Source organism: Asparagus officinalis, chromosome 10, assembly GCF_001876935.1.
Source record: "Asparagus officinalis chromosome 10, Aspof.V1, whole genome shotgun sequence".
NCBI classification, from domain to species: Eukaryota; Viridiplantae; Streptophyta; class Magnoliopsida; order Asparagales; family Asparagaceae; genus Asparagus; species Asparagus officinalis.
The window spans coordinates 58,057,332-58,083,419 of NC_033803.1; the positions used below are offsets into that span (position 1 = coordinate 58,057,332).

The 26,088-nt window shown below is 38.3% G+C and overlaps 1 protein-coding gene across 1 annotated transcript; it reads left to right on the plus strand.

Moving 5' to 3' along the window:
* On the plus strand, nucleotides 171-1,953 carry LOC109824900. Its single transcript, XM_020391529.1, has 2 exons — nucleotides 171-178; nucleotides 659-1,953. The coding sequence occupies exon 2, from the start codon at nucleotides 659-661 to the stop codon at nucleotides 1,841-1,843; it is 1,185 nt and encodes a 394-aa protein (XP_020247118.1). The 5' UTR covers nucleotides 171-178; the 3' UTR covers nucleotides 1,844-1,953.

Consider the following 26,088-nt stretch of genomic DNA (forward strand, 5'->3'; position numbering starts at 1 on the left):
AAAAAAGAAAGAGAAAGAAAACGTGTTTGGGCCGGCTGGCCCAAACACCATCTCTTTGGGCATCGATGCGGGTATCGATGCCCGCATCGATGCGGGTATCGATGCCCAGACCCTGCAGTTTTTAAAAACCGCACCCCAACCCCCTTTCTCCTCTTTTCTTTCAACTCATCTCCCCAAGGTATGATTTCTAAACTTGATCTTGTAATTTTTTTTTTTTTCTCATGGATGAATTGGTGAATGAATCATGGGTAGTAATGAATGATTATCATATTTTGTGTTGATTCATGATCAATTTATGGTTTAATTTGGGGATTTGCCAAAAAAAAATTAGGGATTTTTGTTTAAAATCCGAAAATTGGGGGATGTTTATTCAAAACCCGAAAATTGTAAAGTTTTTTTTTGCAAATCCGAAAATTTATTGGGGGTTTGAACTTGGGGTATTTTGTGAAAAATTGAAAAAAAAAAAAAAGTGCTTCATGCAAAATCCGAAAATTCTTAGGGTTTTTGTGTAAAAAAAATAAATAAATAAATAATTGGGTAAGAGATTTCAAATTGAAAAAAAAAAGAAAAAGAAAAAAAAATTGGGTGTTTTATGCAAATCAAAAAAAAAAAATAATAATAATAATGAAATTTTTTTTTCTCTCTTCTTTTTCTGTAGATGCCTCCCAGAAAGAAATCTCGAGCAGGTTCATCATCATCTGATCCATCTGATACCGACATAGATAGACCTACTATTTTAGCTAGAATTATGGGTCTTAACATTCATTTTGAGAGGGGATTTCAGATGAGTGCACTGCATACATATCATTCCACAGTCACCATGTTATCTGCAGTAGGTCTTAGGAGCATGATGACTAAACCCTTAGAAAAAGCCAACATTTCATTAGTGCATGAGTTCTATTCTGGATGGGAGATTGATCCAGATAGAGAATATTCAGCTTTTTCTATCGTGAGGGGTGTTAGGGTTATTTTCGATCTTTCCACTATCCGTGCTACCCTTGACCTTGCAGAGCCACCCACTGATGTACCAGATTACTTCCATTTAGCCTCCACTTTACAGCCTGGTACACCAGAATACAACAACATGTCTGCAACCTTGTGTGGGAGGGTCTTTACATCTAGTTTCGGTTCAGGAAATCTCAAACCAGAATATAGATTACTTAATCTTTTCCTGAACTTTGATTTGAAACCCACCACTGCATACTCCGTCATTACCCCACACGATATTCTCCTTCTCTTTTGGATAGCCACTGGTCAGCGATTTGATATAGCGAGGATTATATTTATATGGATGCGCTCATCAGTAGAGAATGTGTTAGATTGGGTCAGGACACAGTCTGCATCACGTACTCAGCTCATTTACCCCTATTTCATCACTAGACTCTGCCATAGATTTCATGTTCCAGTATTCGCAGAGGATAGGTTAGAAGCAGGGAAGGGGTTACTAAATGATCAGACTGTGAGGAGGAGCATTTCAGGGCGAGATCAGTCCGGTCCTTCAGGTAGAGAGCCTCCTCAGCACCAGCCAGCTACACATGACCCCACTCGAGAGGAGATGGATACGATGCGGAGTCGCATGGACAGAATGCAGATACAGATACACAGGATGCAGCGGCATATACACGAGATGCATGGTCAGATCAGCTACTCTACCGATACCCTGGCATATTTGGCGAGAGGATGGCAGAGAGAACATGGAGATACAGATGGACCTCCACCTGAGCTTCATAGTTATATCACACCATTTCAGCCAGATGATTTCCCAGGAGAGGATGAGGCGGGACCGAGTTCAGCAGCTGCCGCTGATGATGTGGATGACGATATATCAGGAGATGAGCAGTGAGGGATGTTCTTTCTACTTTACCCAGTCTTTGATTTTTTTTGGCATGTACTTATTAAACTGTGATATTTTGGATATTATGTGCATTGAGGACATTGCAAAGTCTGGGTATGGGGGTGTAAGCTAGTTAAGCTTTTGTTTTGCTAGTTAGTATTTTGTTTTAGTATTCTATTTTTTTTCTCTCTCTCTCTCTCAGCATTTATCTTTTGTTAGTAAAAAAAAAAAGATTCACTTGCCAAATTAATAGAGTTAAGTAATAATTGATCAAATTGATAGATTTTAAATTTTCTAATTCTTAGTTAGTGACATATTCAAGTTCACCTTTTATGATAACTCCAAATAAAATTCTTAAGAAATGATTTTTCAACTAGTATACTTTACTTAAGTCTTACCTTAGATTTTTAATTAAAAATAATGAAATTTTTGCATGCTTAACTTAGAGTTGAAAATATTTTTTCAAGTTATCTTGATTTACACAATTTTTTTTAAGACTATATATACTTACACATATATATATTAAAAAAAAACTAACCTTATAAAAGAAGAGTGCGAAAAATGGACACCAAAAAAAAAAAACTCTTAAATTCAAGGTGATTCTATCTTATAAAGCCTAAGTTGACTGAGCAATTAAGCCAAAGGAGTATCTCTATACTTAATGACCTAAGCCCAATTGGGTTGGGATTCATTGGCCCAAAACTCGTTAAATGGTCACTTAGAAAGCCCGTTAAAATAGAAAACAATCACCAAGAATTAGAGAGTGGAAAAAAAATTATATATATATAACACTAACCATTGTTTTTATATATATTGTTGTTTTGTATATATGGTCTTGAAAAACAATTTTTGATCAAGAGACTTGAAAGTTATTTAAAACAAAGAGTTGGCATGTTCTTTTCAAAACTTTTTAATTAAATTTCTAAGATTTGACTTGGTTTTGTATTGCTATAATGAAAAAGATTTTCTAGGGGATTTACATTGGAGTTATATATAAAAACGTTTTCTTGATTATTAACTAGCTTCAATTAGAATGTTTAAATATATCAAGGAAAATCTGTTATTTACTGACTTATTTAACTTGGCAAGTTGACCGAATTTTGTGGGTATATTCACTGCAAACCCTCACGAGACTACAACTCGTCCACTAGGGTAACAAATGCTGCTGGAGATTGGATTTGTAAATGGGCCGGATTTTTATTTTTGAAAATCAAATGCTCATCACTTGAATGGGCCGAAACTCTAAGTGGACTTGATTGCTTCAATTTTTGAAAATGAAATAGCTAAACACTCCATGACCAGACTTGAGGTGGAGTTGAAATCACAGCAAAGAGTTGGGCCGAAATTGTGATCGGACTTGGGCTTGGAATTTGCAAGAAAATTCTTTTGAAAATCAAATGAACATGGGCTCAAGAATTGGATTTTATTTTTCTTTTGAAAATCAAATAAATCAAAGGTGGAGATTGTTGCTTGGGGCTCAAGACAAATCCAATGGCTCATATTCATTGAAGATTACTATAAATAGGGGTAGAGAGTGAGGGGTTAGAGGTGTGAAAATTTTGTAAACTCCTTTTGGAGAGGAGGGCTACTCTTAATTGAGAAGGCCTTCCAAAAATTGTAACTTTAGTTGCAATTAATAAAAATAATTTTTTCCTCTTTAAATTTGTTCTTTCTCCTCTTTGTTGAATGATGAGGATGGAGATGAAGAGCAATTTGAAGGTTTGCATTTCTTTTCTCTTTTATTTCTTTTTAGTAATTTCTTTATTATTGCTTATTAGTTAGATTTAAATTCATGCTTGTAGTATAGATTTACTTTCTTGTCTTTTTTATTTTCTTTTTGCACTTTAATTTGTAGAGTAGATTTATTTTTCTTGCATTTAATTTCTGCAATTTATTTTGTAGTTTAGATTTTTATTTTCTTTGTAATTAGATTTATTTCTTGTTCATAGTTTAGATTTTTCTTTTCTTTTTAATTTTGTAATTAGTCTTCTTTTTCTTGTTTTTATTTCTTAAGATGTGAATTTAATTCTTGTAGGAATCTTAGAATTGTATGAAACTAGTCTAATTTCTTTTATATTGTATGAATTATTCTCTTGTACTTAAAATGTTCATGTTTAGGATAATCAACTAGAGAACTAATCGGTAGAAGAAGAATTTGATAATCTATGCTTATCTTAAATGGTTTGATAGGTTATGCTTATGAATTCTAGGATTATTATCATGTTGTTGTTCTTATCATGAATAGTAATTTTAACTTAGATGATAATTTGATAGGTTACACTTTCCTTAAATGGTTTGATAATCTATGCTTAATAAATCTAAGTTGAAATATGATAAAAAGAGAATAGTTTATATTTTGTAATTGAAATTGGTTAGTGGATTATATTCTAGATTTCTTACCTCTTTTGAATCCTCCATCTTGACTTTCTTAAATTTTCTTTTCATTCTTAGTTTTATTTCTTGATTTTATTAATTCATATTTCTTGCCTTATGATTTCATTTATTCTTTAATTCTTCCTTCTCTCCTCTAAAATTCAATTTATTATCTCTTGCACATAAATCAAAACAACCACTCATCACAACACTTATTCTTTATTCCTAATTGTCATGCACAAAATATAAGAACCAAGTTTAATAATCTCTTAAAATCACCTTCTTCGTGGGATCGATATCTTTTTATACTATAACTTGATAAATTGTGCACTTGCAATTTTGGTACATAATTATGCCGCATCATGACTGCTATAGGGGTAATGATGGCCATGCTCCATCACCTAGGATGTAGGATGTGGGTAGGCACACTCCTACAAGCAAGTGGTGGGCTTGGCCTTCAGGCGTGGTTGGCCTTCAGACGAGCTCGAGCCTAGAGGTGAGCTTTAGCTCAAGCAGACGAGCTTCATGTCTTTAGGCAAGGTTAGCAATCTCGACTCGTGCAGGTGAGTCAGGAAAAGAGGTGAGGCTTAATTTGCACGGACGACTCAAAATAGGCAAGGGCGAGCTCATACAACAGGCGAGCTTGACTTATGCTGGTAAGTCGAGCAGACGAGGCGAGGCATCAGGTGCGTGCTTGACTCTGAGTCGACTAACACCGGCTCTTTCATGTAACACAGGCGGTTGTCGTCCCGAGATCTTCTTGGTGAGTCAACTTCGGGAGGGAGACTGACACAGCCCTTTGAGTCGACACTAGGGGGTGTTGTCTTAAGGTGTTGACAAGTCGACTTCGAACGGGAGACTGGCACCGCCCTTCAAGTCAACAAGAAGGGGTGTCATCTTGAGATCTTCTTGGCGAGTCGACTTAGGGAGGGAGACTCACACCACCCTTTGAGTCAACATAAAGGGGTATCGTCCTGAGGTCTTGGCGTATCGACTTTGAATGGGAGACTGACATCACTTCGAGTCGACGAGGGGGTGTCATCCTTAGGTCTTGGAGAGTCGACTAGAAGGTCTTGGCAACTTGGTCTTCGAAGTGTGGACTTACACCGTCCTTCGAGTCGACGAGGGGGTCTCCGCCACTTCAAGTCGACGAGGGGTCTCCGCCCTTCGAGTTAATGATGAGGTCTTGGCCACTTAGTCTTCGAGGGGCGGACTAACACCGCCCTTCAAGTTGACACAGGCGGGTGTCGTCCACTTGGTCGGCTGAGATGTTGACTTATGCTTGGCTTTGAGTCGACCATCTGAACTCTTAGGCAATTTTCACTACCTAAGAGACCCCTTCAAAGTTTTTAGACCTAAATCAGGTTGAAATGTGGTCTGGAACACTTTGAACAGAGAGACTCACTGTGCATTGGACGCTTTGGTTGAATTGGGTCTTCAGGGGAGCCCTCATGAAGTGCAGGCGAGCTCAAGCCTCGTAAGCTAGCTCAAACTATTGTCAGGTGAGCTCTAGCCCTCAGGAAAGCTCATGCCATGAATAGATGAGCTTCTTACTTATAGACAAGCTCTAGCATCCAGGCGAGGTAAGCAATCGTGGTTGGGCCACGTGTCAGTTCGCATTAATTGCGACCTGACAAAAACGCCTCGTCTTTGTGCATGAGATCTGGACCGCTGATTTTGGTGGTGTCTCATTTCTCAAAAGTCGAATTCAAAGCATCCTGCTACTCGGAATTCAATTCTGGGCACACCATTCGAACAACCTCAGTGGGGATCGTAGTCGTTTGTTTCGACCGTAATGGGAACCCCAACCATCAGGGTCCTGCCCATATAAAGTGTTCATCTCCATCGCTAGGAGATTACGAACGCTCTGCTCAAGTTCTCAAAGAAAACCTACACTATCACCCTCAACTTACTCCTTCTTAGGTCTGAAATGGCTCCTAAGTCCAAGGTGCTCACCTCAAAGGGGAAGACAAGAGCTTCGTCTTCTTCCGCCACCACTGGCGTTGCTGCAGCAGCTTCTGGCGCATCCCATCCTTGCCAAGGTAAGTCGAGGACTGTATGAGGATATGAACACATTCTTGTCCATTTCCCAGTGAGCTTCACCTACTCAAGCGATGTTCTGATTTTCTGGCTAGCTTAGCCTTGTTAGGCAAACTCCGCCTTGTCAGGCGAGCTCCGTCAGTTCGTCTGCAAAATGGTCGTCTGCAAGAAATTTTAATTTCTTTTCATTAGTATCTTACAGCTTAAGAAGAGGTGCCAACCATTAGGCCTCGCACCCTAAGATCTTCTGGCAAGAAGCCTCTTACTGCCGAGGAGGCGGACCGCTATGAGGCCCTTGCCCGTAAGAGGAGACTCAAGAGGTCTGAGCCTATCCAATCCGAACCCATTGTAATCTCTGATGATGAGGAGGAATAACCCACTCCTGCTTCTGTTGATGACAACGGGCCTCTTCCGCTGATCCAGCCTATCACTATGATCTCCCTTGGTCAGGCATCTTCTTTTCTAGACTCCAGCTCCATGCAGGGCCTCCTCCAAAGGTTGGAGAATACCATGAAATAGGCATCCTCTGTTATTAGCCTTGGGTGGGGAAAATTTTATGACCCGTTCCCCTTCATAGCAGATAGCCTTAAGGATGTCCAGCATGTGGGCAATCTCCAGCTGGCCAAGTGATGTGAGCAAAAGCTCATTCACCTGGAGGAAGTTATGTACCACTAGGAAGATCTGGTATGCTCCGACCCGCATGACGAGTTAACATCACGCATAATCGAAGCCTGGATTTGGAGGATGCAGGAGCATACAGCCCGAGCGAGACGTATCTCAGAGCAAGAGGTTGTTGTTGTAAATTTTCACGAGCGGTAACGTCGTCTGCAAACTAAGATGGATGCTTACAACAACATCACTAAGCATACGGGGGTCAAAACCGCTCAGGGTGAGGCGAATCTGAAGGACCTCCAAGGTGAGAGCACAAGAGTTCATAGCTCTTATGAAAAAGAAGTGGAGGCTCTCCCGCCACTGCTCTTGCTGATACCAAGCTTGAGGAGGAGAAGATTCGAGTAGAACAGGGAAAGGAGCTTGCCGCTATTAAGGCTAAAATCACCTCCTTCAACTTGCTGGATCTGATTTGAGATGTCCTTTTGTATCGTTATGACCTTGTTTTGTATATTGTCATAACTTTTTTGAATGTATTGTCTCAAAATCAAATTATGAATGAAAATTATGCTTTTGTTGTCCGCTTATCGCTTTCACACTTTGTGCAAATATTTCCTTCTCATTTCTTCTGTTGACCAACACTTAGGATTTTTAGCAAACCCTCAGCTATCAATGGATTTTATTTGCCTTTACCGATTACTGTTTGAATCAAGCTAGCCATATTGTTCCCCTCAGTATGATGAGTTATTGAGAAGTTTCTCTTAGGCTTAATGCTAAGATTTCTCATCTTTTCTTAACCATTCGAGGCATCGGGTTGGGTTAACTACAACCATTAGGTTGTAATTGAGTTGGGTCGTGCCGTTAAGTATAACAACTTAGTCCAACGTGAATGATCATCATGTGCGACCAAGATAGGATCTGAATAAAAACTCACCATTTGGTGGGTCGTTGTTTGGAGTAGGGGGTCAATATGGCACATTGCTTGGTAGGCCAATATCGATGAACAACGTCAGTTGTGAGAATGACGGTGTTGGGAGAATCAAATCATTCAGGGACGTATGAGTGTGATAATTAATTATTGTAGGAGCCATCACATGGTAGGCTGCTACCCATCAATTGTTCTAAGGATATTTAGAATGCTCAAAATGGATTAGGCTATTCAGGGATGTATAAGTGTGACGATTTATCGGGCAACGTCATTTACGGGAATGACGATGTCAGTTATCAGAGGTAATCGTTAACGTGATAGGAATTGTCACGATCGGAGCGACTTTGTGGACCTACCGCTCTATTGAAGAGAGTTAGTAAGTAGATTCTGGTTAGAGGTGTAATGTTCGCATAATAGGGATTGTCACGATCGGAGCGACTTTGAGGACCTACCACCCTATTAAAGAGGATTGGTAAATTAATTTTGTCAGAGGTGATTGTTAACATGACAGTGGGAGTAGTCCTATCATCCTATGAGAGAGGATCGATGGGGGAGATTTGGAGGAGACTATCAGAGATAATAGTTAACTTGATAGTTTTTATAAGATACATCGTCCAGTTGAATGAGACTAATAGAGAAATGATTATTAAAGGTGGTAGTTAACTTGATAGTTTTGGGGACCTGTAAAACCCCATAAATTTGAAAATTTTTATGATAAATAATGATAAATATGTTTTATGCTAAAAAATAATATATTTTTATGTTTGAGTATGAACGTTCTCATCTGTGTGTTGAGTTCTGCAGGTTGCAGCGCTGAACGTAAAAGGATTTATTATATATATATATATAATGATATATATATATATATATTATATATATATATATATATATATATATATATATATATATATATGTATATGTTCGTATATCTATATAAAAAATATATTAATAAATATTTTGTTATATTATTAATTAATAAATAGTATATTAGTATGCACAAGTTTATATATATATGTATTATTAATTCAATTTATAACAAATATATAATTAATATTATATTACAGTTATATATACTTCACACACACACACACACACATACACACACACACACACACACACACACCACACACACACATATATATATATTATATTATTATATATTATATATATATATATATATATATATATTAAATTATATATATATATATATATATATATATATATATATATATATATATGCATACTACTTCCAAAGCCCAAGAAAAATTATTTTACAAGATTTCTACAAGGCTTAGTTCAAAATCTGCAGGAAAAAACCCACACAAACAGGCCCAACTAAGATTTACTGTGCATATCTTACTACTACAGGCCACGTGTCTCCGATCCATTCAGCCTTGCATCGATCCAGCGGCACACATCAAATGCGCGTGATTTCAGCTACAAGCATGCCCTACCTCACATGGGTGCACCGTTGAAGGGAGAGAGAAAACATGCAAGGGATCATGGAAGGATATTTCAGCCAATAATTGCATGCCACGCGGCATATGGAGTGCAGAAAAAGTGGTACAAATACAGAGTCCTATACCTGTATGTGCACAGAGTGTTTTATGGGTGTTTTGACTTTTCTATAGCCCAGATTGTGCCACATGTCATATTCAAGGTGAAAAATTAAACCCTAAGTAGATTAGGGTTAGCAAAGCCTACTTAAAGGCTGTTAATGATGGTAGTGGGTGAGATTAACGAAAAAAGAGAGCAGAATATAGTAAAATTCGCAGATACTCCTCCTTGCGCAGGCTTCGTTCAAAAATTCGTAGAAATTCATAGAAATCTCTTACAATCTATCGGAATATGTACGAAGTAGACTCAGAGATGGACATGCCAAAACCAGTTTTACAGTGAGTGATACTTTAGAAAATTCTAGATCAACGTGACGAAGACAACAGAATATGCAGATCCTCCTCCTTTCACTGACTTCACTCAAAAATTCGTAGAAATTCGTAAAAATCTTTATTTTGTAATCCGTCAGAAGCAGTACGAAGTAGACTTAGAACCAGACATGTCAATACAAGTTTTATAGAGAGTGATACTCTAGAAAATTCCAGATTAATGTGACAAAGACACTATTGAGCATCTCTAAACTTTGTTCCTTTTATTTATATTCATTATTGGTCTGTATTGTCTTTTACACTTATTTTTTGAAGTAGAACTCACTGTAAAACTAGTATTGTTACATCCAAATCTGAGTCTACTTTTACAACTTCTAGCAGATCATAAAACAGAGATTTTTGTGAATTTCTACGAATTTTTTAGCGAAGTCTGTGCAAGGAGGAGGATCTGCATATTCTGTTGTCTTTGTAACGTCGATCTAGAATTTTCTGAAGTATCACTCACTATAAATTAGTATTGACCCATCTAGCTCTGAGTCTACTTCACACAGCTTCTGAAGAATCACAAAATAGAGATTTCTATGAATTTCTATGAATTTTTGTGTGAAGCCTGTTCAAGGAGGAGTATCTGTGAATTTTGCTGTATGTTGCTCTCTTTTTTTGTTAATTTCACTCCTTGCTGTCATTATTAGCCTTTAAGTAGGCTTTGCTAACAGTAATCTACTTAGGATTTAATTTCTGCCCCTTGGATATGACATGTGGCACAATCTGGGGCCATAAAAAAGTTAAAACACCCATAAAACACTATGTACACTTATAGGTATAGGACTCTGTATTTGTACCGCTTTTTCTGCATGCCACGTGACACACAATTATTGGCTGAAATATCCTTCCATGATCCCTTGCCTATTTTTCTTTCTCCCTTCAATGACGCACCCATGTGAGGTGGGGCCCACTTGTAGCTGAAATCACGCACATTTTATGCGTGTCGTTGGATCGACGCAAGGCTGAACGGATCGGAGACACGTGGCCTGTAGCGGTAAGATATGCATAATAAATCTTAGCTGGGACTGTTTGTATGGGTTTTTTCTTGCAGACTTTGAACTAGGCCTTGTGGAAATCTTGTAAAATAAATTTTCTTGGGCTTTGGAAATAGTATGCACACACACACACACACATAGTATATAAGTATATATGTATAAGTATATATTTTTGTATATATATTAATTATATATTTGTTATAATTTGAATTAATAAATACATATATATATAAATATTTGCGTATCTATATACTATTTATTAATTAACAATATAACAAAATATTTAGTAATATATTTTTATATATAGATTTACGAACATATACGTATATATATATATATATATACAATCCTTTTCCGAACATATACGTATATATATATATATATATACAATCCTTTTCTGTTCAACCTGCAACCTGCACAACTCAACACACAGATCAGAATGTTCATAGGGTTTTGTTATTATCAAACAAGGTTCATAGATGGTCATACCCAACATATCTAACCACTCTTTCTATCAAGTCGAGCTTCATCCACGCCACCTCCCATCCTGCACCCTATTGTCGTCTCCCTCATTGACCACATCCCTCACTAGCTAGATAGCAGCAATCTGGCGCTAACTCTTCCTGTAGGCTGTGGTGTGACTTTCACGAGCTTTGAGGACACTCTACGGATAAATGTAGAGCAAGACTGTAGACAATTAAAATATACTCTCTCAAGGAAGAATGCTCAGTTTGAGTCTAAGAAGTTAATGCGCATGTGTTAAACACTTTAGATGGCTCAAGCTTCAGCATATGGTAGGCTACATCAAAGTTTAATGCATCCAAACCAAGGAGGACCCAAGTCCGATTCAATCCTCAAGTCAGGCTCACGGCCCAAGTAAAAAGGCATCCTCAAATCGATCAAGTCATTAAACGAGTTCAAGTCAGATTCTGAGTCAAATTTGAACTTATCAGTGAAGCTCACTTGATAGGACATGTGAACTCTACCACACAGCTCACCTCAACCTAACCCAATCGAGTCAAAAGTAGGTCGACTCCTAATTCAAACTTTAGGTTGAATCGAAAGGTGTTATTAAGTCGGCCAAGTTGTAAGTCAAATTCTATGCTAAATTCGAACTAGCCAGCAAAGTTCGCTAATCAATTAATCAGTGAACTTCGCCAATAGCTATCCACATGGGCCACGTCATCCATGATTCAAAAGTGATGGCACATACACACCCAAAATGAGCTTCACCCAAATAGTCTATATGGGACATATAGCCAAGTTCGCTGAAGCCATAGCGATGTTCACTAAAGTCAAAGTTGCAGCGAACTCGCCAAAGTTGTAGTGAAGCTCACCCAACAGTAGCAAGCTTTGCATAATAGCCCACATAGGTCATGTTACGGCGGCGCAGGATCTCGATGGGGAGGAGAGAGAGGGCTGAGTGGCGATCAAGGCGACGATGGCGTGGTGGCTGCTATGGTAGGTCAGACAGCTACTGGAGTGGCTGAGGCTACGCAAGGAGGAGGGTGGATCTTGGTTGGTCGGAGGTAATTGGTGGAGAGGAGTGAGGGCGGTGGAGGTGGCTGGAGGGGTGATGGAGGCCAGGATGTGGGTTTGAGCGGAGATAGGAGAGGGAGAATGAGGCTGAGCTGTGGGGTGTGTGGTTCTGAGTGGTCAGGCGCGAGGTGGCGAGCTCAGGCGAGGAGAGGGCTCAGCGGCGGGATCGTGCGGACGCGAGGGAGGCTCGCGGCGGTCAGAGTTCGGACTCGCGGCGGAGGAGGGCAAGGCGGTTTTGGGTTGGGGTGGGGAGAGTGTACCGAGCGGCGGCAGTTGTTTGGGGAGAAAGAGAGAAGAGAGAGAAAAAGGAGAGGATATATATATGAGGAATATGGGTATGCTTGGTACCAAGCATAAAATTTGTGTTTGGTAGTGAGGTGGCATATTATCCTCCACTCATTCAAATGGGGGACCACATTCATATGGATTGAATGTGGTCCCCCCAATTGAATGAGTGGATGGGAATAAGACACGTCACTATCAAGCATAAAATTTGTGATTGGTACCAAGCATACCCATTTCTCTCTCTCTCTCTCTCTCTCTCTCTCTATATATATATATATATAAAGGGGATTAGGGTTTAGAAATTTAAACAAAAATTAATTAATAAAAATAATTACTTATATTTAAATAATCAAATAACTACAAGATAAATATCTACAAATTAAAACATACCAGTTGTATTAATACAACAGATAATACGCAGTAGTAGTAATAATATAAAAAGTTGTACAAAATAATATGTAATAAAAATACAATGTATTATACGAAATAATACGTAATAATAAAATAATACAACATATTATTCAAAATAATACGTGATAGTATCGATAACACAACAGATTAATTCTAGAAATTTTTACTGCACTAAGTTAATTTTTAAATATCAAAATTATTTAAATAAATATAAAACTTGGATTTTAAATCATAGCAAATTGTAAAAAATTGAGAAAAATATAAATACTCTTTTAAAAATAATAATTAAATATTTTAGAAATACCAAAAAATTATTTTAACTAGTATTAAAAATTCATGGCCATTACACTACATCTTCTAATCTTGTTTTAATGATTATAAACAATTCCTAATATTGTTTGTCTAGTTTTTATGTTTTCTTATTAGGTATTCTAGACAAACAATATGTTGGAGGATAGATGGAATTGAGCATTCACGATCAAATCCAATGGAGGTTGGCGGAATAGTGGAATGAAGCCTTGCAATTCAAGTTGAATATCCAAGTTCAAGCTTCATCTGCAAGTTTACCAAGAAGAGCTTTGTTGAAGATCACAAGCTTGGTTAAATTAGTTTAGGAGTTTATACTTTGTGTGTTGTTACTTTAAGATCAATCATATACACGCATACACGTTTTTGGTTTTGTAGTTTACAAGTTTATATAAATATGAAACATATATTCTTATTTACATATATATACATGTTTCATATTTATCATTTTGTCAAATGCATATTATGCAAAACTTTATTTTTGCATAATATTAAGTTTTTGGTTTATAGACTTAACAACAATGGTTTATATCTTTCATTAAGTCTATAAAATTTAGTATATAAAGTTTCAAAACATTGCTTAAGTCAAAATGTTAAAACATGTATGTTTAGTTTCATGTTTTTGAACATATTTATAAAATGATGATATTTTACAAATGGGAGATGCTTTTAAAAATTAGTTTTTGTAACATGTGTATTATCATGTTTACAATCATTTCCTAAAATTTCATAATTTTCTGTATTTTTTTTTTGCTATTTTTAAAAGCAGTTTGAAAATCAGATTTCTATTTCAAAACAGGCTGATAACCTGTTATCAGTCGATTGGTCAGTTGACTAATGACATTAGTCAACTGGTCAGTCTACTGATGACATCAGTCGACTGATGTGTTGACTGAAGAAATCGTCTGGAATAACAAAAAGTTTATATTTTATTTTGATCGACTGACCAGTCGACTGATGAGGTCATCAGTCGACCGATCAAGTCATCAGTCGACCGACGAGCTGGATGCTGATTCTAACGGTCAGCTCATTAGTCGACTAATCAGTCGACCGATGGCCCAACGGCTAGTTTTTTTTAGCTTTTCTATTTTTGTCTTTTTGCTGGGTTTTGTTGGTTTATTCTTGGCTTTGGTGTTTCCTATAAATACCCCCACATTCCTCAGTTCATGAAACAAGAAGAGAAAAGTTTTAAAAGAGGTTTACAAGTTTGTTTAAGGGTTTAAGTTTTTGTTTAAGTGTGTTTAATGTTTGGTTTGTGAAGAAACTTTCACAAGAGCTTGAGGAGATCATCCGTTGGTGTTTGAGCATTCAACTCTTCTCCCTCTCTCTTGTTATCATATAGAGAAGTTTTCCTAAACTCAATCTAGCTATTTTATATATTTGATTTTCATTTTCATTAAGCTAGAATTTATTTGAGTTTAGTTTAATTTGATTTATCTCTTTGTTCACACACAACCTATTGAGCTTATTGTATTTACATTCATAGTATAATTTGGGGTTGTTGGTTTGTGACTTAGAGATTGAGCTTATATTGTTTTCTCACCTTGTTTAGAGAACAAATCATTTGTTGTGAGCTATTATTATGAGGTTCACTTTGTATTACACTAGTACACCAAGAGGAGTGTGTGGTGAGAGACGGGGTCATCCCAAGAGGAGTAGGGTAGGTGGTAATATCTAGAGAGAGGTTATAATTCCTAACACTTGAGTAAGACACGGGCTAGAGACCAACACTTGAGGTCGTAGTTAGTACGTTTACATTGTGAATGATTGTAAAGTTTTCGGTGAACTAGAAAACTGAGTGTAAAGTGTAAACATTATTCGGGTGAATGTAAAAAACCCGGTTGTGATAGTGGAGATCTCCTCCCGGTATGGAGCGGAGACGTGGATCGTGGGGACCAAACTCTGTGATCATATCTTGTGTTTGCGTTTGTCTTTTGCGCACTATCACTTGTGTTTATTTACTCTTGTTTGTATATCCTTACATATATATTTTGTTGCATATCATATTTACTAGGATATTTATTAATTAGTTTTAATTGGCATTTAAATCAGATTAGATTAGCATAAACCCTATCCCCCCCCCCCCCCCCCGGGTTCCTTCCTAGTGGCAATAGGGTGCTTTCAGGCTTATACGCTCTTTGAATGTGCTAAACTACATTGGTGTAATAAGAGAGACAATTGATTATATTTCTTGATAGACTATAACTATAACTTACAAATCATTTATTACTAATACATTAAGTGCTCACGAAGGAAGAAATAATGAAAACCAATTTTTGTTATATTATGAGAAGAAGAGAATAGTTAAAGTAGATAATTTAATCAGTAGAGTTTTTCTTAAAGCCCTAAGTTTGAAATTCAAAATTAGGTAGTTTAACCATTAATCCCTCTTTTATAAATTTATACCTTAACCATTAATCCCTCAAATCTGTAATATTTAAAATTCAAAGAATATGATATACAATGATATTTGATATTTTGTAGAAAGAGATTCAATTAAAAAAGAACATAGATATTGTTTGGTCCTCTGTGGGAATGGGGTTGGGATTTCAATATCCTACAATTTTCAATCAAGTCTCATAACTGGTTTAATGGAGTTTTGGGACACAAATGGGATTATGACTTCCATCTAATTCCTAAAATGGATAGCAGGAGGTTCAAACATCCCCTAGTATTAATCAATTTAGGACTTCTAATGACCATTACACCCTCCCAGATAATCTCTTCCCCACACTAATGATATATTATGAAATGATAATATAATATATTAAATTAGTGGACCATTTGTAAGTTTAGAGATTTTTGTTTAATACTTTCAAGGACCCTTTTGTGGTCTTTGAAACTGTTAAGGGGTTGCTAGTATTTTTCTAAACTTTTGAGGGCTGTTTATAATTTTTAAAATTTTAAGGAATAGTTGTAAAGGTTTCAGGGGGTCTTGTAAAACTTTATTGGATTATTTGTAACTTTTAAAACTTTTTGGGGGCTTTTTAGTGATGCTTCGAGGTATTTTACTTTTTGAAAATTTCATGGGGTTTTTTATAAATTTTTTAGGGAGTTGTTTGTAATAGTTTGAAATTTTTAGCATGGCATTTTATTATTTTCCCAACTTTGATGGGCTAGCTGTAGAATTTTCAAAGCATAGTTTGTAAATTTTTCAAGGGGATATAGTAACTTTTTAAACTTTTAAGGGACTTGTTCTAAAACTTTTAGGGGGTTCTTTATAAAACTTCAATGGGATATTTGTATTTTTAACCTTTTTAGAAGATTGTTTGTAATTTTTAGATTTACTAGGGATTGTCAGTAATTTTGTAAATTTAAGGGGGGCAATTATAATTTTATGGATTTTATATGTTGTTTGTAATTTTTGGATTATTCAAAAGTTTATTTGTAGTTGTTGAATCTTAAGGTTTTTTGTAAGTTCATGGGACAGTTTGTAATTTTTAAATTTTTAGGCCTATTTGTAATTTTTGAAACATTCAAGGGTTTTTAGGCCTATTTGTAATTTTTGATACATTCAAGGGTTTTTTTTAAATTTATGGTGTTATTTAGAAATCAAAAGAAGTGATTCCTGGTTATGGAAGCAATTGCTAAAAATCAGAAATAAAGCTATGGATTACTGTGGAGGGGAGGTTAATCTAATTAGCCTAATCAGCTCCTGCTGCAGGAACTCAAAAATCACCTTGTCAGACTTATATCATGCCTTAATCCCCACTACAAATAGAGTGTCATGGAATGTAACAATTTGGGGGAGACTAAATTACCCCAAGAACTCTTTCATCTCTTGGTTAGCAGTCCAAGATAGACTACTAACTCAGGATAAGCTGTTGAGAAGAGGGGTACTCTTTCATCTCTTGGTTAGCAGTCCAAGATAGACTACTAACTCAGGATAAGCTGTTGAGAAGAGGGGTCATTCAAAACAATAATCCAAGATAGACTACTAACTCAGGATAAGCTGTTGAGAAGAGGGGTCATTCAAAACAATAACTGTGTATTGTGTGCAGGTTCAGAAGCTGAAACTCGAAACCATTTGTTCTTTGAATGTAAGTTTTCGAGAGATGTTTGGAATGGAGTTATGAATTGGTTACAATTTAATTGGAAAAGTTGTGATTGGAATCTATTGATGAGCTGGTATGAAGCAAACCAAAGGAGAAAAGCATTCAAGATCAATGTTAAAAGAATGGCCCTCACCTCCTCTATCTACAATATATGGTTGGAGCGCAATGGGAGGATTTTTAAGCAGAGTTTCAAAACTGTTGTGCAAATCATCAAAAACATCAACCTGGACTTGCTGATAGTAGTTCTTAACAGTGGACTACCTGGGGAAAATAAAAACTAGTTGATCTCCTTATAGGTGTAACAGGGGATTAGTAGCTGAAAATGTTTCACTGTGAAATACATAGGAGGAGTTTTTGGCTCATGGCATGATATCTATTAACCTCGGCGGGAATTCATGTGCAGGTTGTACCTGATATCCCTGATACATGTTTTCGGTTCATGATCTTTGTTGAAGAGTCAATAGGAGAAGTTAGAAACAGTGTTATGGCTCTGGCAAATGTTTCATTGAGATTAAGATACTAGATTTGTTATCTCACAAATGTGATGAGATTCTTGATGTATATTCTCTTTTCATATTGGTTGATGAATAAAAATTTTCATTTACCAAAAAAAAAATAAAAATTTTAAGTTGGATGTTTATTATTTTAGCAACTATCATATGGTTAGCTATAAAAATTTTAAAAGCTTATTTGTAAAATTTTTAAAGGGGATATTTGTAGTTTCAAAAACTTTCAAGGGGCTAGTTGTAAAACTTTTAGCGGGATTGTTTGCAAACTTTTAGGGGGGGGGGGTTATTTATAACTTTTTACCATTTTAGAAGATTGTTTGTAACGGTGAATATTTTAGCTATTGCTTATAATTTTTAGATTTAAAGTTGCAGTTTATAATTTATTAAATTTTATGTTGGTATTTGTTATTGTTGGATTTTTCTAATGTTTATTTATAATTTATAACTTATAATTTTTGAATCATAATAGGTTGTTTGTAATTTTTTGATTTTTCATGGACCTATTTGGATGTTAAGATTTTCAGGTTGTTCATAGTGTTTGAATCTCAAAGTTTTGTTAGTAATTTTTAAATTTTTATGGGGTTGTTGAAGTTCTTAGATTAGACAATTGATAATTTTCTAATCTCAAAGAATATTCTTATATATAAAGGAAAGTTACGAATAATGTTAACTTGATGAGGATTCTTTCTGATAGAATTGATGGGCACATGATAATTTTTAACACATGTGTCACGCCCCACTTCCCAAAATACAGGGGAATCAGAATGTGAACAAGCCCGCGACGTATTAGATCAAGGAGAATAAATAAAAATAAATGTTTCTCCTCAACCTAATACGCTAAGCGTCTGAAAATAAATACGATGCGAAGTCACAGGTCCCCGATCACATATAGCAAGAATATAATGAACAACAAAGAACAAAATAATACATATCACAAATGAATATCATCCAAAACATAATATTCAGGTCAAACATGCCCTTATACATATTTGAACAAATGAATACTGGAGAAATGTAAAATACAATGACCAAGCAGAAAAGAAATGCTACAAAAGTAAACTAAGATCGTCGAACAACTAGAGGGAATAACTAAACTTTGGCTTCTTCTGCTCGGTCTGCAAAGCACTCCTGCTGAGAATCCTCTGGCTCCTGACGATCTCCCACCTGGACATGTTCTTTCTCTAAGTCTGACGTACACCAGAGAAAACAGGTGTACGTCAGCGTGTATGGCACATGACAAGACCCCACAAAAGAATGAACGAACGAAAACCCAATGCGAAAAACGATACAATAATAAAAATGACAAGGAAACGTGCAACTGAAAATCCAACAAAATCAACCAAGTAACAAGTCGATCATGCAGCAAGCGATCAGAGAAATCATCCAAGTCATAGGGTCATATAACTAGATGGAATTAATACTTAAAAATCTACAACTCGAGACGTAGTACGTCGAGCGAAATAATCCAAACAAGGAAACCCTCATGTATATACCATATGTCTTAAATTATAGATAATTAAATATTAATCACAATCTAGGTATGAGAAGAAAATACCACTGGCCTACAAGAATCCATAATCAGCTTAAGTAACAATGTCATGTAACTAGTCATCCTATAACAGGTCACTGGTCACATCTCACATAGAGCCAACGCTCATATCACCGGATAATTGACTGTTCACAAATCTCCTACGTGCATCCAAACCCGTGAAACGGTTCGGTGAGAGGACTACACACAATCCAATTTCGGCCTGGTTCAAACTCAAGCAAAACTCAGGTGACGAAACGATTTCACTGACCAAGTACGAAACGGTTCACTTGGCCCAACAAACTAACCCTAGTGCGAAACAGTTCACTGGTTCTAGTCTGGAAGATACATCAACAGCCTTATCCGATCACATGACCCATGACTTCCCCATCCTAACACTCTTGTATTTTTTAAGTCAACCATAATCCTCATTGAAACTCAGATTCACCACTTAAACTCAGTCAACACACTCACACATGTCACTAAGTCTGTTCATAACGCACGAGACCACTAAGTCATAACTATCAACGGTTCTGTAGAACCCCGTAAATTTTATAATGAATATATTGAATTTCTAATGATAAATAATTCCTTGTGAATATTAATCATATATATATATATATATATATATATATATATATATATATATATATATAAGAATATGGATTATCATGTGTAGCGGGAGCTCCATCAAGGTGCTTTTTAGTGAGATAATTTGGATCGTGAGTAGTTCGAGCATCATGTGCTGTGATCGAATCTAACGCTGGCAAAGTTCATGCGTGATCGGTCGACCGCGCATGCTGGAGCGCGCGAGTCGACCGCACCTCGTTCTCGCACTCAGGAACTCATTTCCTGCTGTGGCGGTCGAGCCGCACTTGAGCGGCGTCAACTGGCCCAGCAGCAGAGGTTTGCTGGGGTTTTGGGCCTTAACGCGGTTCGGGTTGGGTTTTTCGGGGATAGTATATATTCTATCTCTCACTACTTCCACAACCTGAATTCTCCCACCTCCATGGACTCCCCTTACTCATCTCGAAATCAGAACCCTAGCCCCCTCTCTCCCCTCAAACCCTAGTTTCTCACTCTTTGGTGATTTGGAGGAGCTTTGAAGGGTTTTTCAGCGGATTTTTGGTGGTTTCAGCGAGAGGGATCATCTTCCTCCAGATCTAGGGCTTCGTTTTCGTCGTAGGCGAGTAACATCACGCCTAACTTCACCCCTTTTCATTTTTATGCTTAGATTTGAGTTTTAAATCCAGTTTTTATTAAGCCCAAATCGTATTTTGTGTAGATAAAGTAGATCTTATGGCATGAGGTGCAAAAATCATATATTTCAGTCTTAAAAAGTTCACTAATGATGTTTAAGAAATGAGATCTTGATCTGAAACGTTTTTATGAAGGTTAAACTTATTTTCTTCTGTTTAAGAACTTTTAAAATCATGTTGATTAAGGTTTGGGATTTTTGGTAATGAGGTTTTAACTATTTAAACTTGTTATTTACTGCCATACATTACTATTGAATTGTTAAAATTAGTTGGTTATAGAAAACCTCAAATTTTAAATGAGTTTCGAAGCTGACAGAAACCCAGACTGGGGTTCAGACTGGGTTCTGTCCGCTCAGCGGTCGACCGTCGCGAGTCTTTGCCAGCAGAATCGCTTCTGCACTTTGAGCGGTCGACCGGCATGACCACAGCGGTCGACCGCCGCTCAGCTTTTGAGCCCAGTATTTCTCGGACCTGCGAGCGGTCGACCGGAGTGGGCTCCACGGTCGACCGCCACACAGATTATCTTGCCCTGTTTGTTTTGGTTGAACTTTTCACTCGTTCGAGTGTTTGCCTCGACTTTCAAACTTTGGTTCTTAGTTTTACTAAGTATTTATGCATGATACATGGCCTGAAATACCAGTTTAGAATCACACGCCGAGTTGAGTATGAAATTTGTAGAAGTAAATCTTACCATGTACATCAGTAATACTTGCTCAGTTGCACAGTCCTCGTGCTGGACTATAATCCATAAAAGTCCTCGTGTTGGACTATAATCCATTTCAGTCCTCGTGTTGGACAGTTACCTATTCTTCTCATGTGTTGGGAAATCTCTAAATCTAATTCATGTATTGGACATCCTTCTTAACCTGGTATGCGACATTTCACATGAGTTATGACATAACACTTATGAAGAACATGACATGACACATATGTAGAGTGTGATATGACACTTATGTAGAATACGACATGGTAATCATGTAGGACAGTACATGATACTGCATTTACGTTCTGACATGGGTTGTATTCCTTTTTACTTATTTTCTATTCACGTAGTAGACTCCGGGTTTGGTACTTATGGATTTTCAATTTGGGATATAAGGTATATACATGAGGGTTTCCTTGTTTGGATTATTTCGCTCGACGTACCTATGCCCGTGTTAAAAATTCATAAGTACTAAGACCCATTGTTTATTTTTAGGATAATTGTTTATATATGTATATTTTGTGTTAACTGTATTTTCTTATACAACGAGCCCTCTCCATTGGGGTTGGTTGTGATGTTGCTCGCTAGCGCTTTGACGCTCGTTGTCCCTCCCCCCCTTTCAGGTCACGAGCCAGGAGCCCGGAGAGTCGCAGGTTGATGGTGACACACTTTAGTGTTCGACTATCTATTCTAGCTATGCTTTATTTTGGAGCTCCACTATAGACGTTGTTTAGACATTTGAGGACTTTATTCTACAGTTGTTGATTCTACTAGATAGATGTTAATTGTGATGGTGAAACATGTCATTGCATGGTGTGGTGCAGGGCAGGTTTGACATTCTTGGTTTCACCTTGGCCTGCAGCCTTGTGTGAACCCAGGGGCGTCACAGTTGGTATCAGAGCTCTAGTTCCAGTATCCTTAGGATCATCCTGTGTTGAGTCGTGGAGCTAGGATAGAGTTTCCTAGGATTCATGTATAGAGTCCGTAAGGATTTCCTAGTATGAGTGAGGACGATATATGCGTATATCTCAAAATTTGAGAAATTTTTTTTTATGACAACTATTTTTTTATAAGTTTAAAGTATTTGTGCAAATACTATATGTTGTGAAGATTGTATTGTGATACGCTATTTATAGAAGTTTATTTTGACTCATAAACTTTTATTTTCTTATGATCAGATAGATGGCAGGACGTGGTAGACCTCGTACCAGGAGAGCTACCCAGGCAGAGTCATAGCAGACTCCATCAGAGCAGCTGCCAGCTCAGTCCGAGCCTCAGCAGGCTCCTCAGTATTTGGTGGACATCATGGCTCCTCTCATTGCCCGGATGACAGCCATTGAGGAGTTGGTGACTACTCATATAACACCACGGACACCGCCACCACCGGTAGCTCAGCAGCCGGGGATACCTGCCGTTCCTGTCAGAGAGAGACCCCCAGAGGTCACACCTGCAGCCATTCCTCTAGCAGTCCCAGATAGAGCCACAGAGCAGGAGGCTTGGCTCCGTATGGTGGAGAGGTATCAGAAGATGAGGGCACCAGAGTTCCAGGGGTTACCAGACCCTCTTGCAGCCCATAAGTGGAAGGAGGATGTGGGAAATATTCTGGATATACTCGGTGTAGGACATCCTACAGCCTGAAGGGTGATGCCGGGAGGTGGTACCGACTTCAGTTCACTCCAGAGCAGAGGATGACCCTCACATGGGAGGACTTCATATATTTCTTTGATGGGCAGTACATTTCCTCTGCAACACGGACAGGGAAGGAGCTCGAGTTGTCCCGTTTGACTCAGGGGGACATGACCGTTGCAGATTTTGAGAGCAGGTTTATGGAGTTGCTACATTTCACGGGTATGTGGCAGACAGGAGAGCGTCAGGCTCAGATGTTCTTAGCAGGGCTATGCCCTAATCTCCACCGGTACCTCGTCTCGAGGAGGTTTTATTCAGTTAGGGAGGTAGCTGAGGCTGCCACTTCCCAGGAGATTGAGACTTCCATGTTCCAGAAGGATAAGGAAGGGAAGGCCAAGACGGGGCAGAGTGGAGACAAGGGCAAGAACAAGAGGTCTTTTTCTAGGCCTCAGCAGCAGCAGCATCAGAGCCCTTATAAAACGGTACCCCAGCAGGATCAGAGAGCGCATCAGCAGCGCAAGTTCCAGGGATCTTGCTTTAACTGTCGTAAGGTTGGACACAAGGCATCGGAGTGTCGTAGCGCACCAGCAGGAGCCCAGTAGGGCAAGGGTCCGAACCAGCAGCAGCGACAGCAGGGCAGAGGTCAGGGCCAGCAGACCAGGCTTGAGGCACCACCAGTAGCTCAGAGGACTGAGTGGCAGATCCGAGCAGTTTAGGAGTTTCCTCAGGGGCAGATTATCCCATATTCCCCACCTCCATCAGCAGAGCAGTCTTCAGCCACAGGCAAGGTTTATGCAGTGGTTCCCCGTGATCATGCAGCTAGCGGAGCAGTAGTGGAGGGTACGTTCTTTGTGAATTCCTTTCCCGCCCGTATTCTTTTCGATTCGGGAGCTTCGCATTCATTCATCTCGCATGCATTTATGACTAGACTCCAGCTCGTAGCGCAGCTACTAGACACCCCTCTATCTGTTTCCACCCCTTTAGGTGAGGTATCGCTTCTGGAGTAGACGAGTCGGAGTTCATAGTTGATTTGATAGTGTTGCATATGTCCGAGTTCGATGTCATCCTTGGTATGGATTGGTTGTCTTCCTATCATATTAGTATTGACTGTTTTGCGAAGACAGTCAAGTTGCGAGCGTCCGATGGGTCTGAGATGATTGTAGCCACCTCTCAGGGCAACCGATTTCCGGAGTCATTTCTGGCATACATCGAGGAGGTGATGCGACGGGATCAGGGTGCTGAGTTATTGGAGACTAGAGTTGTCTCAGAGTATCAGGATGTCTTTCAGGACATACCTAGAGTTCCTCCGGTGAGAGAGATGGAGTTCTGTATTGAGTTGCAGCCAGGCACAACCCCGATATCCCACGCACCCTATCGTATGGCACCAGCTGAGATGAGGGAGCTTCAGACCCAGTTGGATGTGTTGTTAGCTCAGGGTTTTATTCACCGGAGTCATTCTCCGTGGGGCGCACCGGTCCTCTTCGTGAAGAAGAAGGACGGTAGTATGAGATTATGCATAGATTATAGAGAGTTGAACAAGGTCACTATCCGGAATAGGTACCCACTACCTAGGATTGATGACTTGTTTGACCAGTTGCAGGGTGCGCAGTATTTCTCGAAGATTGATCTTCGTTATGGCTATCATCAGTTGCGGGTTAGGGAGATGGATATTCCTAAGACCGCCTTGTTAGACCATAGAGGGGGGTGATTAGGGTCTTATGCTAATCTAATCCGATTAAATACCAATTAAAACTAATTAATAAGTTATCCTAGCCAAGTATGATAATCAACAATATTTGTAAAGCCTAGTGATAAGCAATGAAATAATGAGATATATCTATATGATAGAAATATATATGCAAGAACCTATATAAACCTAACACAGACCTAAAACAACCACCAACTAATAGTGGATGAATATATAATGAGCTAATGACCAAGTGGCCAATATAAGATATGTACATAAATCATGATGCAACGCCAAAGCACCACTCAAACAAGCCAACATGATCCGCGAGGTTTCCTCGACCTTCCGTCCCTACGCTCTCCGCGCCCCACTCCTCGGGGAGAAACCAACTATCACAACCGTGTTTATGCACGCTCACCCAATAACTTTACAACACACTAATGTCGCCCGTTATTTCAACGCTCACCGCAACAAACGTTCACTCGCTCCACACTCCGGCTTCTAAAAGCTCACCCGACAACCTAACAAACCACACTCGTTCTTACCTCACCCGCAACGAACACACCTAACAACACAACTCGAGTTCTAGTACTCAACCGCAAAATACCCTAACAACCACTCACGACTGGAAAACACAATATTAATCTTCGTTCTCTACAATAGGTGCAGAATCTCAAGGCAAGCACACACTCAATGTTACAATCTCTCAACAACCCACTATACTATGATGACAAACTACAATAACTCAAGGCGCCCCCCCCGGGTCTGCTAAACCAATAGATATAAAATCAAAATCTAAACTCCATATAAAACTAGCTTTAATAAGAAATGGCATAATCAACTAAATAATTATAAATAAAACTCCTAGACTTAGAGTTTAGGGAAACTCTCTAGATCAAGCGATGGAGGAGATGCGAGAATATGAAGCCCAAACAAGAAAGATATCTCACTCCACTTGTGACAAATAATCTTCAACACCAAACAAAACAACTAAACTCACTTAAACCCTCGCCCACTGTTAAAACTCTTATAAACTTGCTTTAAAAACATTTCTTAAGTTTCCTTAGAAGGTATAGAGGGGCCAAGTCGGGCGATATATATTACGCTCATGAAACAACCCAAAAAACCAATAAAAACACCCCCAATACATTAAAAATAAAAACAAAAAACATAACTAGCCCTTACTGAGCAAGCGATCGCCGGTTTCTACAGTTTATTTCCGGTCGAACCGCTCCACGGATCCCCCGACCGAAACCATCTGCAAACTGGCCGAAACGCTCCAGAGAAAATCTTCCGGACGACCGTACCAGCGCTCGACCCGCGAGCTACATGTAGCCAGTGCGCAGCAGTTTGTTAAATCCATTTAAAATAGCTAAATAACTACAAAAATACTGAAAATTTTCTCGAGAATGTTGCTATGACATGCTAGAATAACATGTCCACAGAGAAAGAAATTTCCTGAAAAACTAT